Genomic DNA, 26,407 nt, shown 5'->3' with positions numbered 1-26,407 from the left:
AATTCACTTGCAAATTTACTAAGAATTGGTTCTAAAATATTTTTGTCAAAAACGCTTTCAACTATTTTATGAACATTTCCAAACGAGCCATAAATATAAGATATTTGATTAGAATAGACATATAAACCTAACAAGCAAGTAAAGTGCAAGTGCAGTAGAAACGTTGGGGGAGGAGTGGTAGGACCACCACTCTCTGTCTAATGCATTCAGGAAGAATCTGGTAAAGTGGCAAAAGGTATATCCAATTGAGAGAAGGAAATGATGAGACCCTCCAATTTGGAAGTACCATTTTTTCTGCTGGTTTTTCAAGTTTTAAATCCAGAGGGCGGAAAGGCTTGTTGATGATCATGAAGCCGGCAAAGTTGTTCAATTGGGAATCTCTTCACCCGGGCCCATAACTGATGGGGACATTGCTGTATTAACACCCATGGGCCCTTGATTTGAATTGGATGTGGGGCCATGATTTCTTGGGCCCAAGCTGCCACTGTGCACGAGCTATATGGTATTCGAGTTGCAAGTGGAAGCCATGGTTTTTGTAATTTTTGTTCAATAGTCCGGACTACTCAGTAGTACGAAAAATGAACGGTTATAATTGAATTGAGAAAAGATTATTTTTAAACTACCAAAAAATATACTATTTTTAATTATTTTCCAACCAAATGGATATAAAATTAGATTAGTATTCAGTAATAAGGAAAATGAACGATTATAATTGAATTGAGAAAATACTATTTTTAAACTACCAAAAAAAATACTACTTTTAATTCTTTGCCAATCAAATGGATATAAAACTGGACCACCCAATAGTCCGGACTTTTGAAGACTTACCCCGATTTTCGCTTGCAATGGGGAATGAATGTAAAATGAAATTTCGACAAAGTTGCCTAACTAAGACAACTTTCATGTAGGAGAGCAATTTACATAAAGCATCATGTTTTAGTTCAATAATATGATGAGGTGAAGAAAAAGAAAATTACACATAACATTGCATTATTGGACCAGAATGTCAAAATAGCGATGAACTCTTTCGCATGCAAATCCTCCAAACACTTGGTGGGATGAGTGTATTTCGTATCCCGCGTAATGTGATACACATCAACTTAATGAAGAGAGAAGAAACATGGTCCATGTCTAGTAGGGAAGGGGGAAACCACCAGTAAGATAACATGACACCCTTACTTTAGGCTCAGAGCAGTGATGTTGCTCCATGCACATAGCTGTATATACCGCACGTCAGAGGAGCTGGCAATGCATCACCAGGATATCATAACGTAATGCATCACCGGGATATCATAACGTTTGCCAGTAACTCACGTAACCTTTTCTACGTCTTAGCTTCTTTCTTTTGTAGACTACAAGATCTTAGTAACAAACAAGAAAATATTTGGGGGAGGGGGAGGGGGAATGAACATAGAAGAGCAAATACCTCATTCTGCAGACAGGTTACCATACTGCCATGGGTTGAATTCAATTGATGTAACATCAACCGTATCAATGGAGTCAGAGCTATCAATTGAGGCTCGGTATTCAGTGTATTTATTGTTATATTGATAGACTTCCAAGTCACCCCAAGGTGTAGGTGTAACTTCCTCTGTCAAGTCAAACCATCTTGGCCTAAACTGATGCTGCTTGGCCTCTCGCTCTCTCTTTTCAGCTCTCTGCCTCTCCTCCAATCTGAAAAGAAGAAAACGGTAATCAAAGGGACAATCAGTTTTTCAGGGGAACTAAGACTCAATATGCATGATGACCAATTATGTTAAATTGAAACAAACTGATGGAAGTTTTGCTAAAAAGTTCCAACACCATCTGATTCCTTAATGGAAATAACACAAAATCCTTTTTTGTTTACAGAGAGAGAGAGAGAGAGAGAGAGAGAGAGAGAAAGCAAGACCTGCCCTTTTCTGCACCGGATTTGGACAGATCCCCCTTCTCAAGTGCATATCTATCAGGCCGCAAACGAGAGTCTGATGCCAACAACTTTTTAGGAGCAGTGTCAAAGCTATTTATTTTATGTGCAAAATATGTGTACTGAAATTTGTCATTCTTTGGAACATCGGCAACATGCCAAACCTGCAGAAAAGATAAATGTATACTCTTCAGCATCTTGCCCAGCGAACTTAATTGAAATCATAAAAGGTATGATCCACTTTAAAATAAGGTTCCAGAAACAGAGAGCCTAGCGAACAAACTACTCATTATCTTATTGAAACTTTTGTTTCTGTACCAAAGGACGCAGCTGAAACCTGACATACAAATACTAGTGACGACTTTCACTAAGCATGAATAAGTAACACGCTTTTACCACACTGGTGGGACACTAGTTGTCTTTAATTAATCACACTATAATTGGTTATCCAAGAAATAATAGCATCAAAATCTCTTAATTATGGTCAATATATGCGTGCGTGTGTGTGTAATGTGTATGTGGGCGTGTGTGATTTAACACCAAGAAAGTAAATGCACACGTTGCAGATTAAACTTAAACCGCCTGTATAAAAAGAAAAATGTCACGGCCAGAGATTTCACCCTTTCCACAGCACCTACTAGAAAAATTAGTACAACAGACAGATTCCATGAGTAACCTCTTTTAATTCTGTGCCTGGAAGGGGTTCCCCTTCCAAATCACATGGTTGATAACTCAACGACTCGTTCCATTTCCCAGTCATCAATATCTGAGGTTCCTCTGCAGCATTATAAACATATCCATCCACTTCATAGCGGCCAGCTCTGCAACCAAATATAACTTTTAATTGTACACCACTAGCAGGTGACAAGTGACACAAAAGAGAACGGATAACTACTAAGATGATCGTATTCACTAATTTTGGGAGCTACCGATGGACATTAAAAAAGTGTAACAAATCTTTTCTAATTGTAGTTGATTGTATTGGGATAGATTATTTACAGATCCAATAAATCATTTAGAATGAAGCAGCCTTCTTGACCTTGTAATTTATAGTGACATTTGAAGCCATACATTAAGAGAAAAGGCAGGGTCCAAAATCTATAGAACATTGTAGATAGTTCTAAGCCCTCTAGACCAAAGAATGTACCAGCAAGAATTAACAAGGCTACAAAACAATTGAATAATTCATAGACAAACGAGCAGATATTTCATGGAATTCAAGGAAGAAAATATACCCAAACCAGCCACATGGCTGAAAATATATCACAACTTTGTCCCCAGTCGTCAGATTGGTCATGACCATCTCCCCTGGTGAATCAACCCACGTCCGGCCAAATATCAAGTTGTTTACCTTTGTGGGAGGCGGCACTAAACCTAAGACAACACCATTTCTTTTAAGAGTCACACGTGTTCTGCAAACAAACCAATAGTACGCAATTATATATATTTTTCCAAAACTTCCTGCTTAAAACGATTAACAAGATATAGGAAACATGATGATGGTAAATAAAAGTACACTTGAAATTAATAAAGTTTCACAAAACAAACCATCTGCATCAACAAAAGTACAAACCAACAAATTGAATCGACAAACAAATGTCCATAATAAAAAAAAAAGTTCACCTAATCTCTTGATATATGAGTAGCCATGTATTGATATAAAAATACAACTCTTATAAGAGCAAAGCTAAAGCAGGTCAATCCCTCACTAAGAAATTGCTTTAGAAATTGCTCAAAAAACGGAACAAGAGGGATAAATGAAAACCCTTCTATTCACACATGGTAATGGCATCCAAAATGCAAACTACAATGTTTGGGAGAACATAAAATAGGTTCACAACTAAATATTTGTTAAAAGAAACATGAAAGCAGTGTATTACCTTCCAACAGGGTAAACATCAAGCGAATTCCCTAAAAATTTAGTTTTAAGTTTTGAAGTCACATCATAAGTGAAATGCTCATTCTCTGCATGCCCAGCACTCATTGGTGGATGATGACTCACCTGGAATAATGATGTATGATGAATCATTTAACATTATTTATAGTGTTAAATGGAAGACAGAAGAACATGCAAGAAAAACTAATGAGGAAGCACTTGAAATTCTACAAATGATTACTCAGACGTATAAAATAGCTTTAGGGTTGGTCCATCTCTTGAAGGTTCCCAAAAGATCTTTTGCAAAGTTCTCACAGAAAGGGTCTTTTTGGAGAGGTTCTGAAATCAACTTATCCAGGAAGATGGTACTTTTACTTATTGAGTAGGGCAAAGGTCTAACGACCTCAAAACTCTCAAAAGCTCATACTCAGGACAACTAAAAGACTTAGGACAGTGGTATCCCCCAAAAGCTCACCTGCTCTGCAATAAATGTTACCCCTGAGTGATTAACCATTTCATAAGTCTCCCCAAGGATAGGGTTGAACGGCTTCCATGTCCGCTGGTAGGCATAGTAGACCGATATAGCCCATGATGCTGCAATGAATAACATACAGTCATGCAAACAGTAATACTTGCACACGAACCGCAAAAAAAATTCAAATGAAGGGCACTCACCGGCAAACGCCAACTGCATATAAGGATCCTCACATTCATCAGCGCGATCCAACAAGTATGAATACTCCATTAACTGTCACAGACATTGCACAATTTATACAATAATCAACTATAAATACAGTGTGCATAAAATCCCAGGCATACCAAACTGTGCAGATATTAAGTAGCACAAACCTCAGCCATCTTCTGCAACATTGTCATCGGCTCAAAAATAAGTACACGAAGAGTCACCATTGATGTCACATCTGAGCCAATATACTTCTGCATCATCCTCCAGTAACTATCTCGTTCCTTAAACAGTGAAAATGCAGAGAGCTCAATGTTTCAGGATGAATAAGCCATGCAGGCTAAGAATAACGAACAGAATTTCATATTTGAAGAATAAAAGCAGAAGCGATGCAGTTTATTAGTTAATGATAGGATGCCTATCACAATGGCAAGACCACCAAGATTCCACAAGCTTTGCACTTTAATTGCCGGATTAAACATGAAAATGGCAAATTACAACACCTATATATATATATATATATATATAACAAAAATAAAGACGACACGCCTTCCCGAACAAATAGCCAACAAACATATAAAAACACAGTTGAAATAGACAATACTCTAACTCCTAACAACCCACTTATCAGCAAGAAAATGGTAACTAAGAGAAACACATCCCTTGAAAGATAGAAAGTAGAAACAAAAAAATCATTGTACCTCCTGCTTCCATCTTCCTCTTTGAGCTTCCTCCTCTGCATCTTCTTTGCCTCCCTCTGGATTGATGACTTCCACCCCTTCATAACCAAGCAACCTAAAAGCAACAGGAGAGCCAGATTCTCAACCAACAGAACTCACTCCTTAATAAAATATCATAAGGACTAGGGCATATTTTTCATAATTAGTAAAGTACACAAGAAAATGAATGTAGCGCACAAAAGTACAGAAAAAACACCCAGAATATAAGTAGCACGACGACGATGAACATGAAAGTTATATATATAATGACTCAATCAGATAATTAATATGATGCTTACTCTCTGGTATATCAGGAAAATTCATTATAATTTTAAATGTTTTAAAAATATAAGTAAAATCAAGTTTGTACCAATATCTATAATAAGTTAAGAATTTCATTCCCAGTTAGAGACCTGCCTCTTTAATAACTAGTGGAGTATTATCCAAGGGCACCCTTACCTAGCAAGTAATAAGCACTTCTTTGTTCAAATACTTTATAGCAAGAGAATTATGTTAACGACTATAACATGGAAGAACCATCTAATACTGGCCTGTGCATAAATATCAAAACTACATGACCAATTCCTTATTCAAATCTAAGTTTGTAGGACCCTAATGATCTTAGATCACATGCAAACACACATACACAGAGTACTTGTTATAATCTCCAACATAAGACGTCTCATCAGCTGATTAAAACACTAGCTCAACTGTCCCCTAGTAAGGGAGACACCCGAGGCTCGATCAAACAAAAAAAAGAGAAAAAAAAAAGAAAAAAAAAACTCTAGCTCAAGTGAAAAATCCAACTTGTATCGTAATTCAAAAGCAGATACAAAGACCACATTGTCTCTTAAACCCTTCTAAACCAGAATTCAGTATCCTTGGTATGATCACTAATCAAACCACGAAATACTACTTAGCGAAAACCCAAAATTTCCATTCACTATCCTTGTTACGAAAACTAATCAAAACCAAAACTTTCCATTCAACAATTCACCATACATCACAGTCATCAAATGCAGCCCGAAACCCCGAAAGAGTGACACATTTCGGTAAAAGAGTTGGACCGAATCCGGTCACATGAAAAATAAAAAATTCACAGCTCAATCAAATTACAGAACCTAAACCAAACCATGAACTGATTACGAGTATATCCACACAGGAAACAAACAATCAGGGTTTGACGAAGAGGGCATGAGTTCAATTCCAAAGGAAGAAAATTTCAAGTGCAAAAATGAATTACGAGAAAGGAAGAAAAAAGCTAACCCGCCGACGGATCGGTGCATGACGTTGCCGAACATGGAGAGGCCAGAACTCATGGCTGCGAAAAAGCCCTTGCTCTGATCCTTCTCTGGGCTACCCATCTCTCTCTCTCTCTCTAGATTCTGTGCCAAATGTTAAAAGCCTAATTCGAAAATTGGAAAATGAAAGGGAAGAAAAGTACGAAAAACAGAGGAAAAGCGTACGGAAAATTTGCCAATAGGATTAAGAAACGAGGAACCTAGAAACGGAGAGAAGGGAGGCAGGTGGGGGTAGATCTGTAATTTCAGATAACAGCGAGGACCTGACGCACTGGCGATTAGTTTTGGACGTTAGACGTCTCATTAGTTAAAAATAAAAACTTCACTAATTTAATAATCAACAACTACGTTATGTAACTTTAAAATTTAATTTAAATCCTAACATAGTAACATTATCCGGAAATCAAATCGTTTTAGAAGCCTTTTAACAAAACACACGAATTCTAAATAGCCATGTATATTTTTACGAAAAATACTCTCAACTTATATTCAATATAAAGTCATATATTATAAAAATGTAAATCAACTCGATACTATATATTGATACTGCATCAATGTATTGTTGTTATTATATCAAAAATATTATTGGTATTGTATTAATATGTTGTTATTATGGTATCAATAAAGTGAGGGGTATTTTCATGTCTTTATATAACCATTTTGGCAAATTAGTACAAATGAAGTATTAGTATACTTCTAGATGATATTGTGAAGGTTGTTAAGACTCGAGCTGTTCGTATAAATTATTTTGTTTGATATTTTTCTTTGTTTAATGTTGTGCTCGAACCCATAATGTAAATATATCATTCATTCTATTAATAAAATTACCAAAATATTTTGCTCGGTCTTGGACCCAAATATAAAAAAAGGAATTAGAATAAGATCAGAATTCGATTTCTTTCAACGTGACGTGAAATTGAGTTAGGAATAAGACTGACCTACTTGATGAGAATAAACGGTGTCGTTATGGGCGTTGGTCTTTTAGAACAATCTGGATACCTAACTTTACCAGCAGCAGCACCAAACTACTTACTCCCACCCGTAAACCCAATCGCATCAGATCTACAGCGAAGCTCTTCCATTTTTCTATTCAATTATTTATTTTTCAAATTTAATCTCTCTCTCTCTCTCTCAATCTCTCCGCCCAAATCCAAAACCCTAGCGAGCTCTGATCGTCCCTCTGCAAGTGCCGGCAGAAACCCACTGAATTGTGTGAAGGTTTGGGGCGGATTTTATTAATTCCAGTAAAAGTTTGCGCTTTTTCGAAGCATGAAAGAAGGTAAATCAGTGAAATTGAACGGTCAACAGCAGCAGTCGCAGCAGCACCAGAACGGTCACTTGTCGCCGTTCAAATTCGCCAAGTTGTTGGATCCGGAAGCTACGTGGGACAAGGTACTACAACTTCCCCATCGTTGATCACTGTGATTTGTTTGGTTGCCGGGAAAGTTTGATGGAGAACAAACTAGAAAAAGAAGTTTGAATCTTGGGTATTTATTGAAGCATTGCAATTTATAATGGGTTCCTGAGATTTTGGAATTTAAGGGCAATATTGAAACGCTCAAATTTATTGAGTATAATGAGCGGAAACTGTTGGGGAGGATTAATAAATTCTGCTTTGGTTAATATTTCGCATGGCTTTCTGATTGCCCTGTTAGTAACTTTGACTTGAATGATTTACTTTGTGTGTTTGTGTATGTGTGCAGGATCAATTGGGAGATGTCTTGCATTGGATTCGACAAGCAATGGCCCTCACATGCGGGCTGCTGTGGGGTGCAATACCGTTGGTCGGAGGTATATGGTTCGTCATGTAAGTTGATGGTTGCACACCTTCTTCATTGCTTGTCACGGTTTCCAATTACTCTACACCATCATTGTTTTACGTTGCTAATCAGTGAACAACTTGTTTAGCGAGAATACTCATTCGGATCTTTAGGAACCCATCAAAGCAAATCCTAGGCAGGAATTTTCCCAATGGAACATTGTTAGCATAATGCTAAGAAATCTGTAGTAGCAGACTTTAAAACTTGTTTGGGGCTGCGCGTTATTGAATCGTCATAGATAATTACAATTACGCTGAAACTCAGATTCTCTAGGCTGTACGTGTTACTTTCAAAACATAAAACAATTCATTCATGATTTGTATTTAATTCGTAGGGGTGTTGAGTTCAGAAGCTTATCATTGGTGAGAACCTTAATAGCCTAGATGAACACTAGTGAATTCTAATTTTAGAAAGTTGTTTTCTGAATCGACATATTAAATGAAGAGCTAGTGAACGATTTGAGTCTTGCCTTCTTTGGGGATTCTGTGATGAAGCCATAATATGTCATAGAGCAGTTACACCAGCTACCGTATTGAAACGTATGCTAGAAGAGTTACCCTGTTAAACTTTAGTTTTAAATTGAAAATCACATTGCTTGACATGGTCTTGGCCTTAGTGAGTTCAACTGTAAAGCTGGAGCATTCATCGAATTGCTTCTGCAATATTGTAGTTCTCGAAAAGTGATAATTGCCTTAACTTTAACGGGACTTGGTGCTGACAGTTTTCAATTTACTGTACCAAGGTGATATGTTTACACAGGCATGTAATACTATTTAGATTCTCGCGGACAACTTATCTCTGAGACTCTGAGTTTCAGGCCAAGAGAAAAGAACATGTGCCCGTGTTGGATGTCCTTGCTTCCCACATAATTGTTTTATCTTTTGATGGTTTTGAGTTTTCACTAGTGTAGGATATGCTTCCACTTGTTAATCATTATATGGTGGTCTTTGTTTTTCCTTTCTCAGTTTTCTGGTGATATCAACTGGAATTATATATGGCTATTATGCAATGGTACTAAAGGTTGACGAAGAAGACTTTGGTGGTCATGGAGCTCTTCTCCAAGAGGGGCTTTTCGCTTCTATAACTCTTTTTCTGGTAGTTTTCATACTTTTAAAGGCCGCTGTCCCCTTGAGAAATTACCTTTTATAAATTAAGATTAATCGGTTTCTATGAGTCATTGACCTTTTTCTCATATCCCCTTGTTTCTGTTTTTCAGCTTGCCTGGATTCTAGTATACAGCTTGGGACACTTCTGATTTGCTATCCATCCATTATCGCCATCATTTCCATTGCGGTGGTGTTCAGCTATAGGACTTTGGTTGCATGAAGAACGATAACCTTGGATACGATGAGAAAGTTCCCTTTAGAAGTCGTTAAGTCATTACTGTTTTCTCGTTTCTTTATGATTAAGCAAACGTTATTAGTATGGTGATTAGATGTTCGGGTCAATGTTCCTTCAAACGTCCACGCAATGTAGCAATGTATGGCCTGCACAGAACTGATGATAATCAAAATTGTTTTGGCAGCCTCAAATAAAAGTACCTGCAAGCATTATTCTTGTAGATTTAGCTGACAATCATTTATGTGCTTGAGCAATTTTTGAGTGTGACGAGACGACGCGCAGAGTACGTTATATGCAGGATGTACAGTCGTTATGGAATGTATTGCTCAATGAGTAGTTTATCTTCAAACTCGGCCTAAAAAAATGGGGCACCGGTTTCACGAAAAGCAGGAACAACTTTTGTGGTTAGTCCCAAAATTTGGATGTGAAACTTTGGGAGTCTTCATTTCAACACAAATAAACGAAGGGCATCATATTGTCAATTTGGACTACACACGCAAATAAGAATTTATGCAATCAGATCGACAATTTGATAACGTAATATGTCATATTTTATTCAAAATGAACATTTCCATTAGGTGGAACTCCCTACTGTATATACCGAACGATAATATCAGAATGCGATCGAAGAAACTCAGCTGTCGAATGACCAATGACAATAACTTGTGAGAAATACATTCGGACTGGCTCTATTCAGGTAAGAATGAGGTTTATTACATTATAATTTGGAAAGAAGATGACTTGAATGAATTGTCCTACTGTATATAAGCTTCCAATATGCATTTGTCCTTTGGGGTTCGAAGACATTTATAGCCGTCTTCGGAGTTGGCTTCTGCCTCTTCGCGAAACAAGATAGATACGGCCGTAGACCCATCTTCTACCGAGTGGTGAAACAGATTTCTGCACAAAAATAACCTCCAATGTAAGCAAAAAACATACTTAATGATTTGATTCTATAAAATGGCAATGGGACATATATCTTTTCGAACTCCTACATCCATTCAGTAATCAGAGAACCTATCAACATTTCAAAAACATAAAAACGGAAGTATCAACAGAACCAAGGATTTGACCCGGGCAGTTTAGCACCATGAGAAGAGGGAAGGAGGCACTTTGCCAAGTGAGAAAGTGAGGCCATTTACCACAAAACCTCACAATACCTAAGATACACTGCAAGAGCGATGCTATATATATCACATTTCTGACATATCTTACATAAGCAGGATCGACTTCCGTAAGAGATATGATTAGCAATGTTTTAAATAAATGTAGTTTTATTGAAATTGCCAAGAATATTCAGTGCGAGGATACTTTCCAATCCTGTTCAGTTACCCTTTACAGAAGCCATTTACAGTAATAGGTTTTGGGTGTGTACTGATTAAGATTATGAATCCTCAATTAAATTACTGATATTTGCTTTGGATTTTCTCATAATTGTTTTCAGACCTTTACAAAATAAGAACAAATGTTAAACATATGAATTTTCGGATGTGAGAAACAAAAGAGAACTTAGTTACCTCAACCTTGGTACGGAACTCTAACAAGCATTCACACACGTGACAATTTGCTCTATGCGGTGAGTTATTAGACTGATCGGATTCCACAAATGCAAACACCTACAGAAAGATTATGATGAAATCAGAAGAAAACGGATGCCTAAAAAATTAATTGTTTTTAGAGTTCTTAGACTGAATCAACTGACCTCATCGCCACAATTTGGGCATACCCCTTTTAGTGCCACTAAGTCATTTCTCCATAGGCCTTTAAGTACTTTAACTGTGAAAAAGGTCACTTTAGAATATGCTGACACTTCAAACAATTATAATATCATTGAAAGTTATACATATTCCTAATCGATACCCAACACCCACATTACATAGCAAAAGAATTTGACATCATATTTGAAAGAGAAAAAAAAAGGAAAGAAAAGCAAAATTCCACAACATCTAAAATTCTTAATGCTTTACAAGAGAATGGATGCAGGTTTACTTACCGGAAGCTGATGCAATTGGGTAACTGATAACACAACCCAGTGTCATGAAGAGAATGGAATTTAGAATGGAAAGAGCAGACACTTGGTTTATATAAGAAAATCCTGGATTGAAAGCATCTTCATAAGCTAGTCCCACAGAGTAAACTATGGGCACAAGACACGCTGAAGTGCCAAAAGCAAGAAAGACGATCCAAATGCTCGCTAATGCAAAAACCTGTGATAAATCTTCCTGCCCTACATCCATGTCACTCAATATTCAAGGGGAGAAAGAATGACAGAATCCACTTTTTCTATTCACCAAATATCATAGCATAACAAATGGTCCAAGAACAAAAACAGTTTGGTTTATAACTAACGTCGCAGTTGGTAACTGAGCCACATACATGAAGGGATGATTGTCAACAATTGATGTATGTAATTCTGCGCCAAGTCTCATGAACATACATCAACACTGACAATCATCCAAACGCGCGAGCAAACACTTTGTTTGCTTATTTAACCAAATGAGTGGCAAACTATCAAATCCCAATTACCCTAACGTCAATTCAAGCATGACTATACTTTCATTTCCTCTTATCTTCCCATATTTTAAAGCAATATTCATGAATTAATGCCAAAATTAGAAACAATACTTCAAAAAAAAAAAAAAAAATACTCAATAAAAACCAATTACCTCAGCATCTGCATAAGTTGATTGTCTCCTAAGACTACAACGTGGGTATTTCATGACGCATTTCGAGCCGTACCATCTTAGCTTCAACTGTTCTTCCAATCAATTGCAAAATATGTCAACAACAAAAACCAAAACTTGAAACAAAAAAACATTGGCCTGTCAAAAATCTATGAACTCATAAGTCACAGAATCATACCTCTACTCTATCAAACATGTCATCAACTATCAAAGGGTCGCCACTGTAATACGCATCACGTGCCTGCCACGTGCACCACCAATCAATCAAATTTCAAAATTCATCCAAACCCAGAAAATTAAATTTAGTTAATTGCAGGAAAAAAATATGGAAGGGGCTTACTTGGCTGTAGAGGGCTTCGAGGGTTTCCTTGCTGGCGGTTTCGATGGGGCCGACGTAGATACAGTAGGGGCCCTCGGCGAGGGTATCGCGGGTCGTCGGATAGTTACCGCCGGAGGAGATTCGAACGGAGAACGGAGCTCCGGCGGTTCTAGGGTTTACTCTGGACCCCACTAAGCGCGGAGTGAAGGAGGCGCTCGTGGCCGCCATGGATTTGGAGCTGAAGTAAGCGGTTGAGAGAGGGGAGAGAGAGCGAGAGAGTTTGGGCCACGGAAATGGTTTTGGCGCGTAAATATCTGGGTGGTTTGATTGGCTGTGGTTGGTCGGAAAGATGGAGAGGATGCTTTTCAAGGCGATACGCGACGTCGTTTTCATGAAAGAAGGGACAAAGCAAAAATGGAAAATTAAAAAAGACTGCGTTTGCCGGGAGTCGAACCCGGGTCTATTGCTTGGAAGGCAATTATCCTGACCGTTGGACTACAAACGCTCGCTGTGAAGTTCGTTTCTGAAAACTTACTAACCGTTAAATCTTGAAACATTGCAAGTTATTTGCACAAAAAATTGGATTATTACTCACTCAAAAAAGAGTTTGTGTATACACAAATATTTTGAATTCCTTACCTAATGTATGGTTAGTGAGAAGGGTTAGGGCTGGTATAGCATTGTTGAAATTATTTTAAAGGTTTTTTAGCCAAAATGGTCATTGAGATTTGGATAATACATCACTTTGGTATATGAGATTGAAAATCAATAGAAATTGTCCCTGAAATTGTCCACCATTCAGTATTTTGGTCATTCTGTTAAAAACTCCGTTAAGTGTCCCAGAGCTCTTGGCCAAAAGTTGGGGCAATTTTCAAAGCTTCGTAACTCAAGCATTTCTTAACCAAATTCGACCCATAATATATCAAAATGAAGATAGGAAAATGTAGAACAATATTATACCTATATGGAAGCCCAATGGTTGCTAGAGATGGTCGGAAAATAGCCTGAAAGATGATTGGTCTGTGGAAAAACTGAAAAAACTCGCTGGAAGCTGGGTAAACTTTAAATGTTCATAAAATTTTCAATACTCAACGAAATCGAGTGATTTAAAACGAAAATCATACTTCTCGATGAGACAAAGAGAATGGTACCTTTCTCGACAGCTAAATTGCCGTGGTTTGGCCGGAAAATGGCTCGAAAGTTGGCAATCACTCGATTTTGTTGAGTATTGAAGAAGTTATGAACGTTTAAAGTTTACCCAGTTTTCGGCGAGTTTTCCAGTTTTCTCACAGACCAGTCACCTTTCAGGCTTTTTTCCGCCTATCTTCGGCAACCATTGGGCTTCCAAATAAGTATAATCTTATTCTACACTTTCCCATCTTCGTTTTGATATATTATGGGTCAAATTTGGTTAAGAAACGATTGAGTTACGAAGCTTTGAAAATTACCCAAACTTCCGGCCAAGAGCTTTGGGACACTTAACGGAGTTTTTAACGGAAGGACCAAAATAATGGATGGTGGACAATCTCAGGGACCATTTCTATTGATTTTTATTATCAAGGACCAAAGTGATGTGTTATGCAAATCTCAGGGACTATTTTGGCTAAAAAGCCTATTTTAAAAGCAACTTGTTAAAAAAGATGAGGTTCAAATTGTGTTTTGTAAATTAAAAAAAAAAAAGTGGTTTTTGTCAAATTCATGGGTCCAAAACAACAAAAAGCAGAAGCAGCTCTACCTCTGCTTTTGAAAACAATGTTTTTTTTTCTTCCCAAACTAGCCCTTAGATGTACACAAATTCTTTTTTCTAAAAGTTTGAATTTTAAATGCATGATCTTCGTTGACAGTGTGATCCAGATTAGTAAAATTCCACTCTTTTTATTTGGCAAAGGAATATGGAGTACTTTGCAATGTGATTTCAACGAGTGAGTTGTTGTTGCACTCTAAACAAGTCATCTCACACTTTCTTTGTATAAATATAAGAGAAAAATTGCATTGTGAGAAGTGCATGACAACTATTCTAGAGTTTTAGTGACAGTTCGCTTTCGAGGAGCATGTATATTGAAGATATATTGTTCTTGCCAAAGTACCAATGATGAAAGTTGAAGCTCTGTGATTCCAAATACCAATAATTTGAGAGTGAAAAAGAATAACCCTACAAAAGAAGGGAAAAAAACTACAAAACAAAAGTTAATGCACACTACACCTCTCATCTGCCTAAGGCAAAATTTAAACACGCTGTCTCTCAAAGAAAGGATCCCACTCATGTTCCTCCACCGTCCCAAACAAATTGTACTTCCAACTCACTTTCTCTGCATAATCAAAGCTTGTGTTCTTCCCTTCTCTCATGTCCTTCCTAATTGTTTCCACTCTCTCAAGAACCCCTTTAACCGCAATGTCAAATGCATCGTCAAGCGTCTCCAATCTAGACCCTGGATCCGCGTATATCACTCTCGGAATCAGCTTCACAACCTCCTCTCTCATCTCGTAAACTTTCTGCCTCGGAATCTTTTGCAGTGTCGTCTCAATGCTCACCTTCCCGTTTTTTATGTCGAATGCTGGTATGAGGACCGAGTATTTGGTGTAGTCCTTAGGGAGGTGCCATACGTATTGGACGTACGCGGACCCTGGGTGGAAGAACACCGGAATGCAGCCTGCGAGGATGGAATCGAAGATTGATCTTCGGGTTAGAGAGTCTCCGGGAGGCTGTAGGCAGAAGACGGAGCCTTGGAACATTTTCATGACAAAAACAGGCTTGTGGCACTTGTCCGGACCAGTTGTGCATTCTAGGAGCTTGCATTTTCTCCTTGCTGCCCTGCATTGGTCTATGATTTCGTTGCGGATTGAATTTTGGAGATTAGGCCTAGGACCGCCTGCGAAGGAGAACAATATCCGCCGCTTCTGCCTCCTCATTCGGTTTTGCCATTGGAACACCTCATTGTCTTTTGAAGGGTGGAAGTATGTTGGATATGGTATGGCAAAGTCATTGCTGTTCCAAGGGCTGGATTCTATTGCCAACATTGTCATGTTTTTCGATTCGGGCAAAAGCATAAGCTTCGTCCCCCACTCCGAATCCTTGTCAGTCCATCTCCGAAAATCCCATGTAATTCTTCCTGCCACCATAAAATGATCTCTCCCCCACATTTTCTTCCACTCTGGTTTTTCTCTCAGCCATTTCGCAATTTCAAGTGAGCCAGAATCTCTCGTGGATATGCTCGATCCCCAAAGGTAGCGCGCCACGTCTAGGCCAGCGTAGTAAGGTACGAAAATTGCTGAAGCTAGTGATGAGTTTTTTGTCAAACAGTTGTACTGCTTCATTCGGCTGTGGAATATGACCTCTAGCAAGAACTGATTTGTAGCAAACCAACCAGTGTTTGAATAAACTTTTTCCAAATTGGAAAGACGGGGACCAAGGCCAAAGTTTGAAGCGAGCTCACACATGTCAGTCCAATTGCTAAGTGAACCACATTTCTTCAACAAGTCCTTGTTAAATTTGCTAGGGATGTCATGAACATATATGTACTTACCTGTGCATGATTCAGAAAAGGATTCCGAATCCGATTCATCCCTTTTATCCAAATGTTCTTCTGGCTCATCCTCTTCATCCCCGTTCTCAGATTCAGCTTTATTTTCTCTAGGATAGCGCACTTGGTCATTACGGTCATGAGGCTCTGATTCCTTCTTAGAAAGGTGCCCAAATTTTTCAATGCCGTGTTCTTCGATTCCAAAAACATCTTTCGTTCTCAAATTAAAAACCCCACCACTTCGGTCATTGAAAACGATGTTCATATGACCTTCATCTCTTGTTTTTGTGTTCCTACTTTCATTGGTTTCTTCAGGCAGAGAAACCGAATCACCGGAATTTCCAGACTCATTAGCAACAGTAACAGAAATGTCGATATTGTGATTACCTAACAATGCAATCAAGCTCTTTCCTACCATGAACTGCGAGTGGTATACACAAAGCAATAGAAACCATATAAGGAATGAGGCACATACAAACCAATATTGGTTGCGGCAGGCTGCGAACGTCACGAAAGGCCTTCCCATGTTTTCACGAAAGGCCCTCAATCGTAACCTTTTCCGATTCGTCGTCGTAATTGTCTCCCTTGTGTAAACCTTGGATCAATGAAAATTAAGAAAACTCAATGGAACAATGTGAGAGGTACAAGAAATGGAACCAACCCAGGTAAGAAAAAAGGGAGAAAAAGAAACCCCAAGAGGAATATCAGAAGATTAATGGTGTTTTTGATTGGAAAAAAATGAAAATTTAATGTGGAATTAGATGCATTTGAGAAGCAAGAAAATGAAATGCATGGGATCCGAAAAGGTTTGCATGGCATGAGTTTCTGCAGAAGAAATTAATGTCCGGTTTGCTTGGAAAGTGGACTGGAATTTCGAAGAGAGAGGGAATGAGATCTAATGGGGGATGTTGCTAAACAATTCATTGTAGCGTTCTAAATATACACAATACTCAATCAGTTTCTTGAAAAACCATCACACTTCATAGAAATTCACTTCAAACTTAATATTTTAGCAAAATTATTTTCTTCAACAATATTTTTAGAGTTTAGTTAGTTCAACATTTGGACTTCGTTATTTAGAATTAAGTATCGATCTTGTTATTTAGAAAAGCCGAACTTGATACATTTTCACTTACAAATTAAAAAAAAAAAAAAGGTATTATTAGACTATAGCGGTATTGAATAATATCAAATGGATAGTAAGTTAATGAGAATTGGTTAAGTTGGTAATAATAGTTTTCTTTACTAGATCAAGACCTAAATTCAAGTCGTGTTAGTATATCCTGACCCGAAATGGAGTAGACTCCCTTCTTTCTAATTTGTTTTTTTTTTCACCAAAAGAAATAATATCCAATGCCAAATGGTAAATATATTAATACTCAATGTTTTATTTTTTTTAACTTTTACAATGAACAACCAACATTTTAATTTTATCGAAGTGGTCAACCAGAAAAGCCGAAATACATAGTACAAATTTAGTTTGTTGTTTCTCTTCTTCGAATTCTTTATCCACGCTCTATAAAATTAATCAATTTAAGTTCAAGAAAACCATGTAAACTTGCATGATAATAAACAATTCAACGTATTATTGCATGAATATTATAAGCAACATTCAAATTAAAACCTATCATAAAATTGACTATGCAAAGACTAATTAATCAAAGAAAGTGTATGAAACAAGTGATCATTTACTACAATGGTAAAAATAAATTGAGTCTTTGTATGAACGTCCAACCAACATTTTAATTTTATCGAAGTGGTCAACCAAAAACGCCTAAATACATGGTACAAAATTAGTTTTTTGTTTCTCTTCTTCGAATTCTTTATCCACACTCTATAAAATTAATCAATTTAAGTTCAAGAAAACCATGTAAACTTGCATGATAATAAACAATTCAACGTATTATTGCATGAATATTATAAGCAACAATCAAATTAAAACCTATCATAAACTTGACCATGCAAAGATTAATTAATCAAAGAAAGTGTCTGAAGCAAGTGGTCATTTATTACAGTGGTGAAAATTATGAAAGCGCTCAAATTCCGTTGGTGACTAATCTAACAAAATCTATCGTTTGATAAAAAAAAAAAAGTGTCTGAAATACTAGCATGCACGAACATTAATCCAAACAATTTAAACCACCACATATACTATAATATAAACCTATGCTGGCTGACACACCCCGACCGAGATCAAGGAATGCTGGCCGTCACGTGGAAGTGACGTAACCATGTGCACAGTGCAGAAGCTAATAAATAATAATAAAAGTACGAATAAATAAAAACCCAGCTATACACAAAGTAAATAACATACATGTGCAAGCGTAAGTGTGAGAAACAAAATTTAGAGCACGGAAGACCTAATGCAGTCCGGGCGAAACAACACTAAATAAACACACAAAAAGGTGGTCCTACATTGGTGATAATCTGTCAGATAAGCCGGGAAAATCCTCTGGGGAGCCACCAAAAGTGCTAGCCAACCTAGAACCTGGAGGGGCGCAAAACAGAAAGCGTGAGTGACCAAAAACAAAGCTTTTCAAAAACTATTTCATAAACAAAGTTCTAACTCCTCGCCGTAAAACCTGTATACTTCCCAGAAAATATAATATACATATATATAAATCATGCTCAGAATTATGCCATGCCAAATGCCTCGAAATAAAATGCAAATACTCAGGTAATGCCAAATAATGTCATGTAATCTGTCAGCCGGAGTCACCTAACGTGACCTGTATGGCTGAATCTAGAGCTCAAATCTCCAACTCACTGATTATACCTGCACACGAGTCGGAACCACCTCAAGTGGTCTGTATGACAGGATTGGGTGTATAATAAGTACGCTTAAGTGCTACGATCACGTGAAGACTGAGCGAATAATCGCGGGTCACCTACGAGTCGGAACCACCTAAAGTGGTCTGTACGACAGGATTGTGCACCTAACTTGGATCCAAGATGAGCGTGTGGTGCAGGAGGTGAACATCACGTAAAGGACTGTGCCCAACTCTGGGCGGGAGCACTAACATCGGGGGTGCAGGTTATGAGCTCTTTATGCATCTCAAATCACTACTGAACATAAACATAAACCATAACTTACCTGACACTTACTTGTGCGTCCGCAACACCAAACATATGTATATATGCAACTAATAATGCAATTAAATGGGTAAACATAATGCATGGCATAAAAGCGTATAAACGTTTCGTTTCACTTTCTAGGAAAAACATAAGTATATAGGTATATACGGAAAACCAAAAGCCCACTCACTAGTAAGTAGAAGGGTCGTAACCTCCTTACCTCGAGTTACCGCGCTCGTCCTCGGGATAGGTCTCACCTATATACGAAACAACTATAAATACGTAAATTTTAAAGCACATAACCAACAATACGAAATAACTTCTCATACAATACTCAAATGGGGTGTATGAATACACCAACGTGATCTACTCAACCTCATGAACATCCCCATATTTTTAAATTAATTTTTCGACGCCGCACGCGCCCCCACACGCCGCCCACGCACAGGCACGTGCCTGGCACACTGACGGCGTCAGTTAATGCCGTTAGGAATATTCCGTCCAAACTGACGGAATATTCTGTCGTCTTCTCCGGCCAACCTCCGGCGCCGAAAACCAGGAAATTTTCAAAACTTCGTATCTCACTCGTTTTTCAACCAAATTTCACAAAATTGGTACCAAAATGAAGCTTACAACAAGAGAAACAAATCCATACCACTTTCAAGCACTAAAACCCATGGAAACTCGCCGGGAAAACACCACCAACTCCGGCCAAACCTGCAACTCACGATCCCGACGTCCAAAACCTTCAAACGAACCACCCCGAGCCTCCTAAGGACCTCACCAAGCTTCCTACAAACTTGAAATTCCCAAAAACACAATAATTAACGTGTGCATGAACAATGACCAAATCGGGGGATCCCGAGTTCGACGTGAAAACGAAGGTATCCTTACCTGAAATGGGTATGGTTGAACTCCTAAGGACCTCACGAGCACAACTGTGTAACTTGTTTCCTCGATCTATGAAGATTTCAAGGGTTTTGGGTGGTGTCCGTACGAAAGGATAGGAAAGGGAGAGAGAGAGGGACTCGGGACAGATAGGGAGAACAAGAGAAAGGGATGAGGGATGAGGATGATGATGGATGTGTGGCTGGGATGCAACCAACCAAGAACCCAAAACAACCACACAAACAACAATTATCCATTAGGGGCAAAACCGTCATTTCATCCCTACGGTACGAAAAGTCCGGGACAGGCTGTCACATTGGCACTTCTGTTTTTTTTATTCTTCCTTCAATTTTTTTATTTTTTAACCTGAAATTCTGTGTTTTGTTTCTTAAGCCTGCAGATGCTTAACCTAAGGTGGATATATGTCTTAATCTGCAGCCAAAAACAAAGGATAAAATGATTTACATAGTATAAATAAAAATTTAGCTATAATCTCTGCTGCCAGTTCTGTTTTTTCTTCTTCCTTCAATTTTTTTAACCTTAAATTCTGTGTTTTTATCTTAAGCCTGCAGATGTTGGACCTAATTAAGGTGGATTGTATGTCTTAATCTGCAGGCAGAAACAAACAATAAAATAATTTATAACAAATGGAGTCTTCAACTCCAATTACTTGTTTGGTAATGTGGTTTTTCTAATTCCTAAACTATCCTCGTTTGGTAGGGTAAGTAATGTAATGGCGTGACGTGATGGGAAGGTTTGGACATTACTTTTCCTTCCATTTCCATCTTTGTTCAAAATTATTCAATTAATCAAATTTTGTCAAGTACTTGTTCCACCTTAAAACCAAAAATCATTTTCCATTTTCAAACACCTTGGTATACTTTTGGAATTTCTCAATCGTCAAGTCTTGAAATTATTACCCAAAGAAGATCCGGCTCTGAGATTTTAGGTTTTGTGTAAGACTCAAACAGAGACCCTTATAAGGTCTAAAATTTTGGTTGTTATATATATATTTTTTTTTCTTTTTTTTTATTATGTGTAAATTGATATAACGCAAAAGAAAATAAATAAAAATGAAGCATGGCGTGGTGGTTAGGTGCCTATCTGCATCCCCTATGTTTTTGGAATAGATAAGAATTGCGAGAACACTTACACTAAGAGTTTAATTTGGTTAATAGATGCACCTTTAGGTAGAATAAAATTGTAAATCAAGAGTCTCTCGAACTAGAGGCCCTGTGTGATGGCACTACTTACACACCCTTACAGTCGGTTGTTCCGAAAGAGAGCATTTGCGTCATGCAATGAAATTAGTTTGGAAATTAAATATGAGGGGGTTGCCAAAAAATAAAAAACATAGCAAGTTACCAACTTTACATGTAACTAGAGTGATGTCGATGTTGAATACTCAAATGTTGAAAGTGTTCATATGCTTGATAATAGTTAATACACAATTTTCTTTTGACATCACTTGCTACCTACTCATGGAGAGTGGTGATTTAATTTTTTTTTTCCGAAGATTAAAATAATAAAACTATGTGACTTTGTTGCAATGATAAAAAATTTATCCTCACACTCGAAGTCATAAAAAACGCTCTATTGACCAGAACAATCTACAAGCTGCAAACACGAATTCTCTCTTTGCGCAATATTACACGTGTCAAATGATCCCCTAATTAAAATCTCGACAACAAACATAAAACTTGATAAATAAATTTACACAGCTCTTAAATAGCACCACATAGCAATCTGCATAATTACAAAAATGGCGATGTAATTAACCAACTAATAAGACAATCAAACAAGAACAAAAGAAAAAGGAAGGCAAAGTAAGAAGCAAAGGTTAACAAGACTACGTACCAAAACATCAGTTTGTTCATAACTTGGAACCAAAGCAGATCCCTCCAACCCAAGAAACATAAAAAAATAAAAAACAAAATCTCCAGAAAGTAGAAAAAAAGAGAGGCAAAAGTAAAAACCCATTTCATTCAATTTTGTCCCACATTTTGATTTCGATGAGATTGCAATCAAAACTCAAATGGGTTTTCTGGGTCTGAATCAAAATCAATACACCGAAAAAGGGGAGATTTTTATGGAGAGCGGCCAATCTGCTGCGCCGAGCAGCTTAGATATAAAGGTGGTGCGTCCACGGCGGAGCGACAACGTTGTGCAACCGGCGGGGCAAGGTTCCGTGACGCCGCAGCCGCGGCGGTCGTTCAGCGACTACAACCCGTTCAAGAGTTGGGTGTCATGGCTGGTGCCGTTGATTGTGGTGGCCAACATTGTCGTTTTTGTGGTGACAATGTTCGTGAACGATTGCCCCAAGAACTCCGGCAGGTGCATTGGTCGGTTCCTCGGCCGCTTCTCCTTTCAGCCCTTCAAGGAAAACCTGTTTCTTGGGCCATCTTCAAACACGTAAAGCTTCACTCTTTGATTAGTTTCTATGCGTATGAATTTGTTGGGATTTGCAGTTTGGATTGAAATTTGTGTTTTCGGATTGGCTGGGTGTTTGCATGTCGAAATTTTGAAAATTTTAGTTGTGGATTGGGGTGGAACTGCTGTTTGTGGACCGGGAAGCCACAGTGGCAGTGAACCTGTTTCATGTAAGTTGATCTCATTTCTATTTTTTGGTGAAATTATGATGAGAAGGGTTGGATGGTTGGATTGATTTTGATTTGAAATTAGAGTGGGATCAATCAAGGATGAGACTCTTTAAGGTAAAAGTAACTGAAAGTTATGGATTTACACTTTTTGTAAAAAACTTTTGACTTGGTGATTTGGAATTTCGGTTAGACTAGATATATTTGTAAAGAAAATGGTTGAACAGTACGAAGATTGATGTAATTCTGCTTTTAATTAATGTTGGACTTAGGAAAACTAATGAATACAGAAGCGAATTTGCGATTAGTTTAGAAACTTAAAGGAGATGGGCAACTTTAGTTTTAACTTTTATGTATTTATTAACATTCAGACAATACTTGATGTCTATTTGATGTTGGCATATGGGAAATGCTTGATCAAAGAAGAAAGGTGCTCGAAGAGCTGCAAGTATTGAGCTACCTTGTTTGATTAGATTGTTGTGTTATTCAAAATGTCCCCTGTAATATGTTACAAGGTTAAAGTTTTACATTAGTGTTCTTTAGCAACTTAGTTTCAAAATTTTTGTTCGATTTTCCTTGCCCTGTGAGGCCAATGGTAGAATGATTATGGAAAAATGAATTTTCTTTTTGTCTTAATATTTCTGGTAAGAGGGAGTATGCATTCTTCAAGGACTTGTTTGTGATTCTTTTTAGCTGCTTAATGTGCTCATTTCAGTATGCATCATCCAAAGTCTATAAATGCTAGAAGTTGTAAATTTGTGATTTAAGGGGGAGGGAGCAATTGGAAGTAAGAGCCATAGACATGCCCCATAAGGGTCAATAGGTCTCAGTTGCATATCTAACTTGTTTCCCATGTGTTTTCATCCTGAAGATTAGAAAAGATGGGTGCTCTAGATGTGCAGAGAGTGATTCATCAACACCAGGGGTGGCGGCTGATCTCATGTATGTGGTTACATGCTGGAGTTTTCCATGTGCTTGCCAATATGCTGAGTCTTTTATTCATTGGAATTCGGCTTGAGCAAGAATTTGGATTTGGTATGCCTCTGGATTTTCAGTTTCATGTATGTCATCATGCATGTATAGCCACATTCACAGATCTTTGTAGTAAAAGATAAAGCACAAAGACATAAATTATAAAATATAAATTAGGTACCAAGTGCAAAACTTCTTTCATAATTCTAGAAGAGAAATACTTTCCGGATGTCTATAGCTACCTTGCAATTAATCTACAGAGGGTTTCTATGCATGAATTTTGTGAATTATAATCGTAGAGTAGTGGTCAGTAGTGTTGTTTGCATTATAACTCACACCAGTATGTTGATAGGTTTGATGGAAACAAGAGGACATTTTATTTGAGCAAAGAAGAGAGTTTATACACCTAAGCTGGGGTTCAAGAGAAACCTTTTTGTGGAAGTAGCTTGGCAGGCTATTCAAACTTTAGTTTAGACATAGTATTACATTTTAGAGAATAAAATTGCTTGGAACAAAAGCTGATAGGTTATTTCAGTTTTCCGTCGCTTCTGTAGGAACATGGAATGTTTTGGATATCCTGTACGTGTAGACATAGTGCCTCAATATTTTGAAATGTCTAAAAAAATAATAGTTTGATGCTGATCTATATCATGTACAGTTGTTTTGACGAACTTAATTAAATTTTTTGGTTTGAAACTAATGTTTTTCTGATTTGTTCTTCTGCAGTTCGAATTGGTATTCTATATGTCATGTCCGGTTTTGGCGGGAGTTTGCTTTCAGCTCTTTTTATTCAATATGGTATTTCTGTTGGTGCTTCTGGTGCACTTTTTGGTTTACTAGGAAGCATGCTTTCGGAGCTCATATCAAATTGGACAATGTATGCAAACAAGGTAAATAAAGTTTCTGTATATTCAACGATGCACTCTTTATAGTATATGCACGACCCTTTGATCTTACAGTTTCAGATTTCTATCCGCAGTTAGCAGCATTGCTTACTCTCGTTTTCATCATCATAATAAACTTAGCAGCGGGACTTCTACCACATGTGGACAACTTTGCTCATATTGGAGGATTTGTTTCTGGATTTCTTTTTGGATTTGTGTTTTTGATCCGCCCCCAGTTTAAATGGCTTACCCAACGGAATGCTCCCCCAGGACTTATTACTACTCCAGTTAAATCCAAACACAAGACGTATCAATATGTATTGTGGGTCCTCTCACTGATACTATTGACTGTTGGGTAAGCTCCTCCTTGATCCCTGAAATTTAATTATTTGACTTCATAAACCTAATTCCCTGCATGTGGTAGGCACAGTTGATGCGTGCACAGTTTCTGATCAAATCAGGGTACTTGATTTTGTACAGATGTGTAGATATTATGCATCGTGTAATATTTCTTCGTTACTGTCATTGTGATAGTCTCTGTATCTGCTTGTTTCTAATCAGAATGGTTTGGAGAAGGCCTTGTGTTATTGCTGTTCTCTATGTTGTAATACTAATTGGTCACTCCGTTGATTGCAGGTTCTACTTTGTTGTTTTGGGTTGTATGTGTTGGCAACACTTGGTCGTTTTGTTATTGGAAATAAAAGTTCAGTTTCTTTGTACTTGTGTAGTATCAGTATATGCGGGCATTTTCTGATAGAAGTCATGTTTTTGACAGGTATACTCTTGGCCTGATTACCCTTTTTCGAGGGGTCAATCTAAATGATCACTGTTCCTGGTGTCAGTATATGAGCTGCATCCCTATTTCAAAACGGAGTTGCAAATCACAAAATGTTTATTGTTTGGTAATATGCTGTACTTTTCTGCGCATAGTTACTTCTGCCTTAATATTTGATAGTTGGAATCATAGAAGTGCTTGCTTATTTATGTGATCATGGTTGCATTCAGTCCTTCTAGTTTCGGCATTCCGTTTAATCTAATGTCTTCAGGAAACTTAATTTAAGAAATGACTCGAGAAATTGAGCTGGGAAATTGCTTCTTCAAGTTAGTACTAGAAATTGGTTTTGTACTGACATATTTTTCTGTATGTGCACCAATCTTGCAGTCGAGCCAGATAGGGAATCAACTGAACCTAACGTGCGTAAGCAACGGTAGAAATGGGACATATTCGTTGTTGGATCCCAGCGCCTCCCGGGCTCAGCAGCTATGCGCTGAGCTTTGCAGTTGACCATACACGTACAAATTCCCGAGTTGATAGAATGTTGATTCATATGATTCATTCTTATATCCGTAGGAAGTATTCTTTTTTCTTTTGTTTTTTGTTGGGTAAACATAGTCTTGTGCATTCACCAAGCAATGGTTATCTTGCCATTATTCTTTTCTTTCTTTTACTGCCTTTTGTACTATCCTTCTACTATTCATGACAGTTGAAACACGTGCCAAAACTATGAAATTTACTTGCCATATCCAACTACTTAAACGTGCAATTTACTCATCATACCTAAGCTTGTTTGAATGTGGAATGTTACCAACCGTCTAAGGACCTTTGCGCTCTACTTCTTGGCTCTTCCTCTCATTTTGCAATTTCTGAAAGATGATCTGCCATGTCTTATCTAGTTCACTCTCTAAAGATCAACTTTGTGAAAAATCAACTAAATCAGAAATCGTTTAACCATTTGATTTAGTTGTTTCAATAAATTTAAATCGTTTAAATCAGAAATCGTTTAAATTTAAAATGATTAAATCGTTTAAATTCACTCTCTAA

The 26,407-nt window shown here is 37.6% G+C and overlaps 5 protein-coding genes and 1 non-coding gene across 8 annotated transcripts; 2 read left to right on the top strand and 4 right to left on the bottom strand.

Annotated features, from left to right (window-relative positions):
* Positions 1–853: 853 nt before the first annotated feature.
* Positions 854–6,763, bottom strand: LOC137715853 (oxysterol-binding protein-related protein 3C). The gene is made up of 10 exons (XM_068455203.2): positions 6,450–6,763; positions 5,166–5,259; positions 4,632–4,748; positions 4,458–4,530; positions 4,258–4,376; positions 3,787–3,908; positions 3,142–3,318; positions 2,583–2,727; positions 1,892–2,070; positions 854–1,674 (listed from the first exon to the last, which is right to left on the bottom strand). The coding sequence occupies exons 1-10, from the start codon at positions 6,545–6,547 to the stop codon at positions 1,428–1,430; spliced, it is 1,371 nt and encodes a 456-aa protein (XP_068311304.2). The 5' UTR covers positions 6,548–6,763; the 3' UTR covers positions 854–1,427.
* Positions 6,764–7,467: 704 nt separating this feature from the next.
* On the top strand, positions 7,468–9,879 carry LOC137716050 (uncharacterized). The gene is made up of 4 exons (XM_068455443.2): positions 7,468–7,876; positions 8,188–8,291; positions 9,270–9,399; positions 9,521–9,879. Exons 1-4 carry the CDS (start codon positions 7,754–7,756, stop codon positions 9,557–9,559), a joined length of 396 nt encoding a protein of 131 aa, XP_068311544.2. The 5' UTR covers positions 7,468–7,753; the 3' UTR covers positions 9,560–9,879.
* Positions 9,880–10,173: 294 nt separating this feature from the next.
* LOC137714266 (uncharacterized) lies at positions 10,174–13,006 on the bottom strand. 2 transcript variants are annotated; one of them, XM_068453517.2, is made up of 7 exons: positions 12,670–13,005; positions 12,508–12,570; positions 12,312–12,398; positions 11,639–11,867; positions 11,348–11,421; positions 11,163–11,261; positions 10,174–10,545 (listed from the first exon to the last, which is right to left on the bottom strand). In XM_068453517.2, the coding sequence occupies exons 1-7, from the start codon at positions 12,874–12,876 to the stop codon at positions 10,453–10,455; spliced, it is 852 nt and encodes a 283-aa protein (XP_068309618.2). In that variant the 5' UTR covers positions 12,877–13,005; the 3' UTR covers positions 10,174–10,452. The 2 variants fall into 2 exon arrangements, with proteins under 2 accessions (XP_068309618.2, XP_088547573.1); XM_088691447.1 differs by having other exon boundaries at positions 10,285–10,545; positions 11,169–11,261; positions 12,670–13,006.
* Positions 13,007–13,081: 75 nt separating this feature from the next.
* On the bottom strand, positions 13,082–13,153 carry TRNAG-UCC (transfer RNA glycine (anticodon UCC)). Its single transcript has one exon. It is a non-coding gene; the product is annotated as a tRNA-Gly (tRNA).
* Positions 13,154–14,738: 1,585 nt separating this feature from the next.
* LOC137714765 (putative xyloglucan galactosyltransferase GT11) lies at positions 14,739–17,050 on the bottom strand. The gene has a single exon (XM_068453897.2). The coding sequence runs from the start codon at positions 16,693–16,695 to the stop codon at positions 14,875–14,877; it is 1,821 nt and encodes a 606-aa protein (XP_068309998.2). The 5' UTR covers positions 16,696–17,050; the 3' UTR covers positions 14,739–14,874.
* A 4,898-nt stretch (positions 17,051–21,948) lies between these two features.
* On the top strand, positions 21,949–26,116 carry LOC137716422 (RHOMBOID-like protein 1). Of its 2 annotated transcripts, none has more exons than XM_068455878.2 (6): positions 21,949–22,544; positions 23,601–23,764; positions 24,428–24,591; positions 24,681–24,940; positions 25,361–25,487; positions 25,748–26,116. In XM_068455878.2, exons 1-6 carry the CDS (start codon positions 22,168–22,170, stop codon positions 25,868–25,870), a joined length of 1,215 nt encoding a protein of 404 aa, XP_068311979.2. In that variant the 5' UTR covers positions 21,949–22,167; the 3' UTR covers positions 25,871–26,116. The 2 variants fall into 2 exon arrangements, with proteins under 2 accessions (XP_068311979.2, XP_088547572.1); XM_088691446.1 differs by having other exon boundaries at positions 22,027–22,544; positions 24,482–24,591.
* The last annotated feature ends 291 nt before the right edge of the window (positions 26,117–26,407 follow it).

The sequence above is a fragment of the Pyrus communis genome, chromosome 3, assembly GCF_041283825.1.
Source record: "Pyrus communis isolate YQ-2024b chromosome 3, ASM4128382v1, whole genome shotgun sequence".
NCBI classification, from domain to species: domain Eukaryota; kingdom Viridiplantae; phylum Streptophyta; class Magnoliopsida; order Rosales; family Rosaceae; genus Pyrus; species Pyrus communis.
Note: the sequence above shows the minus strand (reverse complement) of the source record. Positions and strands in the feature narration are given on the sequence as shown.